General features: G+C 47.4%; 1 protein-coding gene across 1 annotated transcript; it reads left to right on the forward strand.

Moving 5' to 3' along the window:
• The first annotated feature begins 632 nt into the window (after positions 1-632).
• Positions 633-9,107, forward strand: LOC129399834 (28S ribosomal protein S11, mitochondrial-like). The gene is made up of 2 exons (XM_055121179.1): positions 633-643; positions 8,657-9,107. Exons 1-2 carry the CDS (start codon positions 633-635, stop codon positions 9,105-9,107), a joined length of 462 nt encoding a protein of 153 aa, XP_054977154.1.
• Positions 9,108-13,758: the final 4,651 nt, after the last annotated feature.

The raw sequence follows: 13,758 nt of genomic DNA on the forward strand, positions 1-13,758 counted from the left end.
GCCATGTTGGTTCTGTGTGAGTCAGGATGGAGCCCCTGGGAACCCCTGAACTGACTCCTCTCCCAGAGCTGAGGCTGGGCTGGGCTGTTTTCATCACTATGGACAGGGTCTTACTTGCATATCCTCCTTCTTTATAAAAAGTTCTCTTTGAACTTGTAGAGAGAAAGGAAGACTCCAGAGTAGGAGAGGGGTTGTGGGGTTGTCTGTTACCAGAAAAGATTCAGAAATTCTGATAGTCCAATATGCAATTATTACATGAAAACAAATTTAATTAATATTCTTTGATGTTTATTTCTATATAAATTATAAAATGTGTACATTATTAATTCTATTTTGTAATATAGTGTTACACATTAAAGCTTAAATGGTTTTTACAATGTACTCAAAATACATTTTTGAGTTAGTCAAACTAACAAGACTAAAGGAATCCACAGAATTATTCAAAATTGTTAATGTTTTGAGAACCAAGTGTTAAGATAGAATAAGGACAAAGGCAGAATAGTCAGATAACAGGGCCTTGATGTCTGGAAATCCTCAAAAGCAAGTCCATGTTTCTGCTGTTTTCGTATTTTATCTCAGAGGAAACACTTCTGAGGTTAAAGTTATTTATCCTGATTTCCTAAGGCCCTCAGATGTGTAAGAGGTAAGATCAGATAGACTAAGCTAGAAAATTGTCCTAATAATGTCGTTCTCCTGATGATTCCTGTTTCGAAGCAGTAACTGTCAATGCGTTGGACATTTGAAGCACTCAGTCCACTAAGGTGTTAGTCTCTTGAGCAACACCCTTTCTCTTGTCAGTCTTTCTGTCTGTCTATATTCATAGCACCACGGTTGGTCTCTGTTAACCAGGGTCGGTCCCCAGTAACTAAAGATGCAGAGGCAGTAGAGGGGGAAGGTTCCTCCCCTCCATGTAGTTCATCAGGTTGATTCACTGCCCTTCACATGGTTTCCTATACCCCCACCATGTGTGACTCCCTAGCACAGAGCAAGAAGGATACCCAAAGTTTCAGAAACAACACAACCAAACCAACAGGCGCTGAGACATAGTTCAGTGGTAGGGCACTTGATTTGCCACGGCCAACCCATGTTCAATCACCTAATTTCCATGAGGTCCAGCAAGCGCCTTCAAGATTAATTCCTGAGTACAGATCAACGAAGAACCCGTTGAGTATCACTGGGTCTGGTTTGGCCCCAAATCCAAAAGCAAATGAACAAAAAACAAAAATCAACAACATAAAATATGGGTTAGAAAACTATCGAAAACTTCTTCCGTGTATTGAGAACAATTTGTCTTTATTCTAAATTTTGTGTTAACCTGAAGTATGTTGGAACCAGGGTGAACGGAGGTACTGGAGTGTTTCTCCTCACATCAATTTTGGCTCCCTCTCTCCTTCTTACCATGTCATCATTTGATTAGTAATACATTTCACAACAGGTCATGACCTAAACAGAATACTGATTACAGATCTTAATGATTCATGAGAGCTGACAAATCTGGATACCTGTGCAGTAATCATCACACCGAAACAGTGTGTGAACCCCTCACCCCAGTGCTTCCCCTTGGCCCATGCTATTCCTCCCCCTACACCTCATCCCTCCCTCATGCTCTCAGCAGTGCTTCCTGTTTGTGTAACTGTGTGTAGGGTGTGATGACTGAGATTCACTCTCAATAGCCTTCCACTCTAGGGATATATTATGGGTTTTCACTCAGGCCTAAAGGCATATTGGATTACTCTTAGTCTGGACCTTTAAAATGTGTCACACAAGCTTTCTAGAGGGAGGGAGAAAAATGAGGAAAAGCTGTTCTACAAATTACATGAATACCAAAGAGAAGCTATAGAAATAATAACAAACAGCAAAGTACCGATTTATACACACCCTGACAGGCGTTGAAATCATGGGGGCCTGGTGGGGTGAGTGTTGGGGCCAGGGAGGACAGACCACAGAGAGGGGGTTGGGAGTGTGAGGGTGTCACTGAAAGTGGAGCTGCTCTGGGAGCGATGGGGAAGGGTCCTAGGAAAGACGCTGGAACTGGGAATGGATGGGAGTGGGTGGGGGTGATGGGGGCTGAGTGTCTCTGTGTTTTGACAGAATATTGGCACATGTGGGCTTCTAGCACACAATGACCCTCTTTAAGAAAAATTATTAGTGAATCACCGTGAGTTACAGTTACAGACTTACAAACTTTTGTGCTTGCGTTTCAGTCATACAATGGTCGAGTACCCATCCCTCTGTCAGTGCCCAGTTTCCACCATCAGTGGTCCCAGCGTCCCTCCCACCACCCCCATCCCATCCCCTCCACACTGCCATGCCTCTGTGGCAGGGAATTCCCCTTTCCTTGCTCTCTCCTTTTGGGTGTTGTGGTTTTCAGTAGAGGTATTAAATGACCATCATTCAGTCTATAGTCTACTTTCAGCCCGCATCTCCCATCCCTAGCAGCCCTCCTAGCACTTTTTACTTGGTGGTCCCTTCTCTATCTGAGAGCCTTTCCCCCCAGCATGCGAGGCCAGCCTCTAAGCTGTGGAATAATTCTCCTGGTACTTATCTCTGCTATTATTGGGTGTTAGTCTCCCATTCTGTTACTTTATATTCCACAAATGAGTGCAATATTTCTATGTTCGTCCCTCTCTTTCTGACTCATTTTACTTAACATAATACTTTCCATGCTGATCCACCTATATGCAAATTTCATGACTTCACCTATTCTAACAGCTGCACAGTATTCCATTGTATAGATGTACCAAAGTTTCTTTAACCAGTCATCTGTTCTCGGGCACTCAGTTTTTTTTCCAGATTCTGGCTATTGTAAACAGTGCTGCAATGAACAGATGTCATTTCTACTATACTTTTTTGCTACTCTGGGATATATTCCCAGAAGTGGTATTGCTGGGTCAAATGGGAGCTCAATTTCTAATTTTTTGAGAAGCGTCCATACCGTTTCCAAAAGGGCTGAACCAGTCGGCAGTCCCACCAGCAGGGAAGGAGAGTCCCTTTCTCCCCACATGTGATGACCCTCTGCCCCCTGGTGGGGCTGAGGCCTCTTCCAAGGTGGCTCCCGGGTGCCCTCTGTTGGTCGGCAGAGCTTCTGCAGCCGCTCCCCTCTCCCCACTGGAGTTGGTGTCTGGGCTCCCCTGACTGACCCACGGTCCCCTGCACAGTCACACACCCGGGGTCCCGTGCTCTCAGGCTTCTCACCTGCAGGCAGGTCACAGGGTTCCTGGATCTCTGGAGACTGTGAATCAGCCCCTCACTTAGAGTCAGGGGTTGATTGTCCTGCCACAGTCCTGCCCTTTCCCGGGGCGTGGTGACTAGGTCATCCAGGAGCTGCTGACCAGAGTCTGCACAGGAATCTCTCTCTCTGTCTCCTGTTTCTCTCTCTCTCTCTCTCTCTCTCCCTCTTTCTGTCTCTGTCTTTGTAGTGCTCTCTGTCTCTGTCTCTCTCTAGGTCAAGCCTTCAGTTATTATATCTTCTTAATTGAGATTGGACGCTTTCCACATTATATCCCATCCAATCTCCAATCTGGTGTGCTACTCCTATGTGATCAGAGTTGTCATGTTTGAGATGTTGCTCTAGGGAATCCAGAATTTTTAAAGGGGTAGAAGAGCTGAAGTTAAATTTTTAACTGGTGGTGGCTTTGGGGACTGTGAGTGACTGACTGGACTTCCAGAACTACAGGAAGACAGCAAAAATGCAGGGTACTATAAATCAGTATAATGAAAGAAATCAGTGAGACGGATCTACACATATATAAAAAGAACTAAAAAAAACAAGACTTGAAATGGGTTTCATCATTAATTTGGTATGTTGTCTGATTAACGTCTCTAAAAACACTAGGATATTTCTCTAAAAAGTGAAAATATAGTTTCCATATTTCCCACTGATTCAATCTATATACCTCCACCTAAAGGTGAAAATATCAAATTAAGAAGTTATAAGAAAACATACACTGAGACATTTGACATACAGGCAAGGTCACAGAAATGATCCTAATGCTTAATGACAATTTCATGGGTTGTGGTGTATATGCACAATGGGACACTGTGCAGTTATAAGAAAAGAAAAGTAACACCGTTTTGTCCACCACGAATATCAGATTAAGTGAAATTTGTCAGAGGGAGAAGGACAAATTCAGACAATCTCATTCATCTGTGGTACACAGAGAATAGAGCATCAGGATGGACAGGATCCAATGATAATGGGCCCTGCATCTAACCACACTCTGGGGTTCCCAAGAGGAGTTGGGTGGGGACTAAGATCACTGGGTAGAAGTGGCCGAGCACAGGGGCCACAGTAGAGTGTGGGGATCTGTGGGGATTTGTTTCTGGGAGAAGCGCAGGGGTGATTGTGATCCACAACACCAACACTCAGATTATTTCCTCAGTTAAAAATAACAGATAAAAGTGAGAATATACTTATTTTGTTTTAAGTTATTTTTATTAAGAACAAAAATTAAACATACCTTACCTAAAAACACATGAGCCTCCAGTAGACAATGAGACAGTGAATGAACAGTTTTGAACTAGAAGAGAAAGTAATGACTAAAACTTTTATATTTGTGGGTAATGAAATTTTCTTTATACAGTTCAACAGACTGAAGACACTGGCAAGCTCTCCGTGGCGTATTTGATATGCAAAATATAGTAACAATAACAGGTCTCATTCCCCTGATCCTGAAAGAGCCTCCAATCATTGGGAAAAAAGAGTAAGACAGGTTGCTAAAATCTCAGGGCTGGGATGAATGGAGATGTTACTGGTGCCTGCTCGAGTAAATAAATCAAAAATGGGATGGCAGTGACACATGACATAGTTCAACAGAGGCTGGAGCGATAGCACAGCGGGTAGGGCATTTGCCTTGCAGGCGGCCGACCTGGGTTCAATTCCTGTGTCCCTCTTAGCAAGCTACAGAGAGTATCTCACTCATATGGCAGAACCCAGCAAGCTACCTGTGGCATAGTCGATATGCCAAAATCAGTACAAGTCTCACAATGGAGAGGTTACTGGTGCCCGCTCGAATAAATCAATGAGCAACGGGATGACAGTATACAGTGACAGCGATACAGTGATACAGGGATAGTTCAACAGAAGAGGAAAAAGTGACTCCTTACAGCACATCTCCTGCCCTGGAGTCCTGGGAGCAGAGGGCCCCCAGGTGGTCACATGCACCCCTGCAGCTCCCCTGTCTCCCTTAGCAGGTTTGTGTCTGGGCTCACAGGGATTTGCCCTCACTGTGTGTATCTTGCACAATAATACATGGCTGTGTCCTCAGTTACCGAGTTGCTCAGTTTTAGGTGAACTTGGTTCTTAGAGGTGTCCCTGGACATGCTGAGTCGGGACTTAAGACTTGGGTTATAGAATGTGCTTCTTACACTATTTATAGCACCAATCAAATCCAGCCCCCTTTCAGGGGCCTCGTGGACCCAGTGCACAGAATAGCTGGTTAGAGAGAATCCAGAGACTGAGCAAGTGAGGGACAGTGTCTGCAAGGGCGTCACCAGGCCTGGTCCTGACTCCTGACTCCTGCAGCTGTACCTTGTAGGGAGCCGCTTTACAAGCCTGGCTCTTATCTCCTAGTCAGACAGCCTGGCTCTCTGATTCTAACAGAGGCTTGTAGCAAGGTTGCCACTATGGTCGCCATTTGTTTCTCAATAGAACTATGCCTGTAACAAAAGGACATGTCAATCTGCATTTGTATGTGGGTCCAGACACCATTTCCCCCCAGCAGAAAGGTATAAGTAGTAGCTGCTAGTAGAATAAACTTCTTTTTCTCCTTGCTGCTTTCTGCGTCTGCGTCTGTTCATTCGGCTGTGTCCCCTTCTCAGTCCCACAAAGGGTCCTTCCTGCTGGTCAGGACGGGATCCCACAGTACCTGGGACAGGACACCTGGGGACAGAGAACCACAGTGAGTCACGGGCTCAGAGGCCCCATACCCAACTTGGAGCCTCTGTCCAGGAGATACTCACATTTGGGAGCTGCCACCAGGAAGAGGAGGAACCAACGCTGATGCACGTTCATGCCCACAAGGTCCATGATCTCAGACACCGTGTCAGGGGGAGAGGGAGCCTGAGTTGGGGTGAGTGTGAATGTGGTTTTAACCCTGGGTCCCGAGTGCAGATTTGCATGGGGGAGCCTCTGTAGAGACAGGAAAGGACTTGGGGGAGGCTGGTGTGTGACTCCCTGGGAGGACATCCTAACTGTGGCTCAGAACACTCAGGCCTGTCCCAGCGGCCCTGTCAGAGCGGGGCCTCTTCCTCCAGCACAGGAAACGTGCTTGAGGAGCTCTCAGGAAACAGGAATTGCTGAGGGGGGATCAGCAGCTGGGGAGGAAGGTCCCCGTGTCTCTGGTTGCTGATGAGCAAACCCAGGGTCCCCAGGGCCTCTACCTCATAGACAGGCAACTGCCCCTTTGTGTTTTTGTTGTTTACTCCCACTGTGAATGCCAAACATAGAGTCTAAGTGACAGTGTAATTTTCCCACTGTATTCTGGTGTATCTGAGTCCAACTCATGTCAACGCTATTTTCACAGTAAATTATTAACTTCCAGTAACAAGTCTCACTATGGAGATGTTACTGGTGTCCCCTTGATCAAATCAATGAACAATGGGACGACAGTGCTACAGTGCTCTACCTTGCGTGAAAGTTCCTTCACCAGGAGCAGATACACTCATAACGATTTAAGGTCATCCTTAGAAGGTTTTTCTTACTGATAATGGGTTTGAATTGCACAGGGAAGTGCCTCTGCCTACTGACCTCGTCCCTGGTATGGTTGTCCTGACCAGGAGCACCTAAGCCAGGTCTATCCTGTGTATGATGCAGCACAAAGACTCCGCTAGACTGTTATGTCCTGCTAGGTCAGGTGTGGTCAGTGTTTCTTCAATCAAGATCATTCATTTTCACATAATGGAGAGATTTCTCCCATTATATTTTTTATTGTCATTGAGAGAACACAATGACAATAGTTTGAGTATTGATGCTGGTACCAGCAGAGAAACCCAGGTGTGTGTAATCCCATCAATGGCCAACACCAAGAGAGAGACTTAAAAGCAAGCTCTCAGAAGAGAGTGATGCAGAGAGTCTCTTGCCTACACACCTGGCTGTCTTCCCTGGGGTCCCTCGGAGGGGATGGGCTCCAGCTTCCCTCACCACCTCGAGCAGAGCTCCCGGTGGCCGAAGACCACCGGAACCTAGCTACAGCTTTGTTCGAGGCCCCTCTCCACACGTTCAGACAGGCATGCATGAAGGTACCGGCAGAGGAACCCAAGTGCGTGTAATTCCATCAACGGCCAACATCCAGAGAGACTTAAAAGCAAGCTCTCAGAAGTGCGGATAACTTGTAGCCTACTTCTCCCTCTCAGAGAAACTGGGAAGTTTCTGAGAGTTTCCTGCCCACATGGGACAGCCTTGCAAGCTTCCCATGGTGTATTCATATGCTAAATCCAGTAATAAGCTGAATCTCATTCCCCTGACCCTGAAAGAGCCCCCAGTGCGACATCGTTGGGAGGGACGAGTCAAGATATACTTCTAAAATCTCAGGGAAAGGACGAAATGAGAAGTTACTGAGCCCGCTCGAGAAATCAATGATTAACAGGATTTTGTGATTCGTGATTGTGATTGATGGTGGTGGGTACAAACTCCCTGTGCTTCCCCCAGCACCAAATCCCCACAGACCCCCACACTCTGCTGTGGCCCCTGTGCTTGACCTCTTCTTCCCAGTGCTCAGCCTCCTATTCCCAGTGATCCTGGTGTTACCGGTGTGTGTCATGGAACCATATGACTGTGGGCATTGGACCATCACAGCCTCCCTGCAATGCAAGTACCACCTTGACCTCTGAAGTATTTGGCCCTGAAGTTCTGTTTATTTTTTTTTTCTGTTCCTTATTTTAACTCTTTGTGCCACTTCAAACACTTGTCAGCTCAAAGAACCACCTACAGAATGGACTGAGCAGGACCACATACACTGACTCAGCGGGACGCGTACAGTAATGACTCCGTCTTTTGTTGATGCTATAGCATCTGGAGATGACTGAAGGGCGTCTGACAGACCCTTTCTCCAAATCTCCTTGTCACTGCAGACCCCGGCATGAGCTCAGTCTGAACTGACCCATTCATACTTGGTCACTGATGGGAACTCTGTCATCTCTGTCTCTGTCTCTTTCTCTATCTCTCTCTGTCTCTCTCTTTCTCTGTCTTTGTCTCTCTGTCTCTCTCTCTCATTTCTTACTTTGAACACTGCCTCTCTCTTCTCGGCCATCCCCATGATGCGGCATTGGAGGCTCTTTCAGGGTCAGGGGAATGAGATTCAGCTGGTTACTGGCTTTGGCATATAGATACACCATGGAAAGCTTGCGAGGCTGTCCCATGTGGGCAGGAAGCTCTCAGTAGCTTGCAAGTTTCTCCCAGAGGGAAAAGTAGGTTATAAGATATCGCTTCAGGGAGCTTGCTTTTAAGTCTCTGGATGTTGGCCATTGATGTGATTACACACACCTGGGTTTCTCTGCCCGTACCTTCATTCGTGAGGCCTGTCCGAACATGTGGAGAGGAGCATTGAGCATGGCTGTGGCTAGGTTCCGGTGGTCTTCAGCCACTGGGAGCTCTGGTTGGGGCAGGGAGGGAAGCTGGAGCCCATCCCCTCCAAGGGGTCCCGGGAAAGACAGCCAGGCGTGCGGGCAAGAGACTCCCTGCGGACTTCAGCCGAGGCAGCTTCAGCATCTACCCACCGGTGCCCGGGCAAGAGAGCCCTCTGCGGTGGGCGGGCAGGCAGTTTGAGGAGATCCCCATCGCACACATCAAGGCCTCCCACAACAACACACAGATCCAGGTGGTCTCCACCGCCAATCAGCCCCTGGCCAGCACGTCCTGTGGCACCGAGGGCTTCCAGAATGCCAAGAAGGACACCGGCATTGCAGCACAGACAGCAGGCATTGTGGCCGCAGCGAAAGCTCTCGGCAAGGGCGTGACCCACATCCACGTCGTGGTCAAGGGCCTGGGACCAGGGTGCTTGTCTACCATCAAGGGCCTGACTATGGGGGGCCTGGACGTGATCTCCATCACAGACAACACCCCCATCCCGCACAATGGCTGTCACCCCTGGAAGGGACAGAGGCTATGAGGCTCCGACACCCTAAATATTCCCCCGTGTGAGAAAGACAGAGCCCCCACCCGGGAAATAAAGGCAAACTACACTAAAGAAAAAAGATTACAGATGAAAAGGGAGGAAATGTCTACCCATCACACATCATAACTGCAGCCCAAATATCTAAGCTACTGGGATCACTCACAAAGCTCCACACTAAGAAATCCCTGACTGTAAATCCCTCTTCATAACATGCTGTGGGGACACGCACAGAGAATTCCCTAGAGGCGACATGCCCATGGGCTGTCAGCATAGAAGTGTTTATCAGCACTGACTGTCTGGGAAATGTCAGTCAGAAGGACTGTGTTGGATCCTCTCAGCCCAGCAAGAATGGCTGATATCAAAATTGGAAACAACCAGTGTGGGCTGGGATATCCCCAATGAGGAACGTGGTTTCAAGGTTGGTTTGGAATGTCAATGTTTGGTCTATTTCTATGAAAAATAGCAAGGAGATTTCTCAAAAGAAGTGAATATAAAATTTCAACAATCAAGAATAGCTTTGTAATTTTATGATTAGCTGAAGAGATAGCACAGCGGGTAGGGCATTTGCCTTGCATGCGGCCAACCCGGGTTCGAATCCTCTGCCCCTCTCAAAGAGCCTGGCAATCAATATCTCGCCCCCAAGAAAGAGCCCGGCAAGCTACCCGTGGCATATTTGATATGCCAAAAACAGGAACAAGTCTCACAATAAAGACGTTACTGGTGCCCACTCAAGCAAATCAGTGAGCAATGGGATGACAGTGATACAGTGATACAGTGATGATAAATTGATGATAAAATGACTTTACCTATGTTTGTTTTTATTACGATGTTCAACCCCACCTTTGTGTATCCCCACCCTTCATGATTTCTACATAACTCTGCTCTAAGGGGAAAGAGGTAAGAGAAAGACATAGACTACATGACTATGATGACTGGAGATAGAGAACTAAGACTATGATGAGACAAGGAAGAAGAAATAACCAAGTGGGGGACTTTGAGGTTTACGAGGAGACTAGAATGATGAAACTATGATGGCTGGGACTACTACCAAATCTATGACTGTGTGCAGAAAGGGGAGATGTCGGATTATGCTGGGGAGAAGAAAGAAAGAAATTGACTACTGACTACCTGAGCCCAGTATCTGTTTCTCTGTTCCTTCAGTCCTTTGTCTGTCCATTGCCAAAGACTGGGGAAATGGTTCTCAGCCACTGAATGCTCGAGTCTGGTGTGCCCATGTGTTTTTCCTTTAGAAACTCACATGCAACAGTCTCCGTAGAGAGCCTCAGTTTCAGGAGGTTCCCTACAGTCTGGAGCGTGGCATATCTGGGGTGCCAGGAGAGTGGGGTTCAGGGAGAGCATCAATGCTCTGGGTCTTACCTCACCCTTTGCCCTGTGCATCTCTTCCTTCTGCTCATTTTAAGTTCCACATTTGGGAAATAAATTAGCACAAATCATACAGGAATAAAAAAAAAAACATTTTCTAAGAGCTGAGAACAAGTCGATCCCAACAATCTGACCGCGGATGAAGATTGAGACCTGTGCAGTAGCAGGGTGAAGCCTGTGGGAGCTTCCCATAATGAGATGGAACCTGGGGGTGATGCTTCTCTGGGAGTTTCAGGGGCAGGAGCTGTAGAATTCCAGCTTATAGTCTGAGGCTTGCTTGGTGGTGTGGGGATGAACTTGGCGATAGAATTGGTGCCATTGTGAGTATAGCCCAGTACAAGGTTCTACCTTGGAGGCTTCTATGCATAGTTCACTGTGTGATGGGGACCAACTATCAAGTCAGATGGTCACTTATATCTTAGGAACGTGATCCCTGAGATATATCTATTTTTTTCCTTTTTTGTAGAAATACTTTAGAATTTGTTGTTCACAATAATTCATTACATTTAATATTCAGACACCAATTCCACCACCATGCACCTTTCCATGACAAAAAGAGGAAAGTCTTTGAAGATTGCTGTATTTCATCCTGAAGCCATTTAAGCCCTTGTATGAGGGATTACAAGAGTGTTTGTTAAACCCAAACCAATGTGTGCAACTTTTGGTACATCAGTGGGCTAGAGTATAAGAATTCCAGGAATTCTGAAATTTAGAATATGATTATTGAGCAGATTCACTCATGGGTAAGGCCTCTTTTTGGCTGTGAATGAGATTATATGGCACCCGGGCGGCAGTTTCTGGAAGTGATTGCCAAGTTACTGGAAAACTGGGAGCTTGGGAGAGGAGGCCCATTCCCAATCTGAGCAAGGTTGGAGATTGCAGTCAAGGGTCTCACATACCTGGGTTTTTCTGCAGGTTCACTCATGGGTGAAGCTCGTCCAAGCCTATGGAGAGTGACCTTGAGCATGGTTGTGGTTGTGTTCCAGAGTTTTTCAGCTGCCGGGATTCTGCTGGGGTAGGGTTGGAAACTCAACCGGGCCCCTTCCGAGTTGCCCTTGTGAAGAAAGCCTGGAATGGGGTCAGAGCGTTCAATGTGGCTCTATTCTAGGAGCTTTAATTCAGAGCTTGAGACGTATATTTGCATCAAAACCCACCAGGTCTTCAGATCTAAAATTTCCTGTCTCGACTTTGAAAATAATTTTGTTGGGTTGTATCAAACACCAACCAGTTAGTGCACTAAGAATCTGACCTGGTGATCCCACCTGCTTCTACCATAGTGCAGTGAGCACAGTCCTAAATGGCCAGAACCTGAGAATCCATAACCCATGGCTAAGGTATATGTCAGGGAACATTTGTGAGGGTTAGGACAGACTGTGACCACAAGCAGTCCCCCACCCTTGCCGCTGCCATGCGGTCCTACCCCAAGTTCCACCTGGTTGAATGTGGGGCTGAGTTGAGTAAACTCAGGCCCTGAGAAGGTCCTGTAAGATGCTAGAATCTATCAATGTGCTACAGGGCCCTGGACATGGCAAAGAACATGGGACAGAGACCCCCATGGTGAGGTGTGAGATTCTCCCAGTGTCTGTGATTCCCTGTGACCCTGAGAGGCACCATGAAGCCCCCTCTGAGCACAATCTACAGAGAACTGAGCAGTCTAGGTCTGAGCTCACGGCCTTCTGGGTTTATAGATGAAAGAGGCAGACTGGATGGGTAGTTCATGGTAGTTCACCTTTCAATCCAGAGCTGGCCCCAGAACACGCCCTGTGGGGGTCCTGTATCTGCTCTATGGCGCTCCCTCTCCGGGAGTGTTTCCCCTGGAGAGAGCCCTTGACAAAGTTTTGATCCCGTTAATAAAACACTCAGATAGGATAAAATACAACCCAGATCGACCAAGATTTTTAGGCATCGCACGCGATGTTCTTGCAGTTTTTGGTGGTTACTGGTTCTAGGCATAAATACTGAATGTGGAGATGAGTAGGGGCTCTTAGTCCAGGAGGCTGTTACCCCCTGACCCCGTGATTTTCTCTCTTATTTCTCTTCTCTTAACTATCACAGCAGCCTTAATTTGGGCATGTACACACAGAGCTGGTCCAGGCAAAGGCCGTGCGTGACTGTTGGAGACACAGTGTGAGGAACCCAGTCCTGAGGGAGTCAGACTCCCTGAGGAGAGGTGGCAGGTCCCATGCCTCAGGGCATCTCCCTGTGGGCACTGGAAGTCCATGCCAGGACTGAGTCCAGGACTTCTGTGGGCCTCAAGACTCACTGAAGAGGTTGAGGGTTCCCAAGGGATCTGCCTCTTGTCTCACTGAAGGCGGGGGGGGGGGGGGGTGTCAAAGCTGTACTTGTCACAGGACCTGGTTTCTCCACTAGAATGGCCGAGCTGTGCAGAGGGAATGGGAAACCTTGCACGTCCATTTGGAGAGTGGATGAGGGGACAAAGATCAACCCATCCCTGAGTGCAGGATAGCAGGTAGAGTCTACCTCGTTGCAAGTCTGAGGAGAAAAGTCAGAAGGGACAGATGTGTGTCTGAGAGCAGAGGGACAGGACAAGAACACAGCTGACTACAGGCCATTGTTTCACTTTGTGAAGTGACTCTTCCTAGAGGAAGGATTAAAATCCTTACACGGCGATTTTATTTTATGCAAGACAATAATGGGCTTCTCGGCTGAGTTATGGTCGCACCACTGGAAACTTCCATCAGGAGGCAGATAATGTGAAAAATTTTCCTGCTCAAAATTGGTATGGAGGACTCAGCCACAGGATAAGTTGCCCATATGTCCATCTGAGAGCTGAAGGGCAGGTCAGTCCTGATTCCCACAGAAACATGATTCATCTGGTCATGAGCAACATTTATTCATGGGAGTGTCCTCAGAGGTTTCTGGGGGCCTGTGCACCTGAAGCTCACCCTGCTTCCTCCTGCAGGTGGTTTTTGTCTGGGCCCACAGGGCCTTCCTCTCACTGTGTCTCTCGCACAGTAGTACAGGGCCGTGTCCTCCTCTCTCAGGCTGTTCATTTGCAGAGAAAGTGTGTTCTTGCTGTTGTCTCTGGAGATGATGAATCAGCCCTTCACAGAGTCGGCATAGTATGTACCACCATCAGTACTAATGTGTGAAATCCACTCTAGGCCTTTCCCTGGAGCCGGGCACCCAGCCCATATTATGGCTGCCAAAATTGAATCCAGAGGCTACACAAGAGAGTCTTATGGTGACCCCGGGCTGCACCAAGTCTCCCCCAGACTCCACCAGCTGTACCTCACACTGG

The sequence above is a fragment of the Sorex araneus genome, chromosome X (genome assembly GCF_027595985.1).
Source record: "Sorex araneus isolate mSorAra2 chromosome X, mSorAra2.pri, whole genome shotgun sequence".
Taxonomy (NCBI): Eukaryota; Metazoa; Chordata; class Mammalia; order Eulipotyphla; family Soricidae; genus Sorex; species Sorex araneus.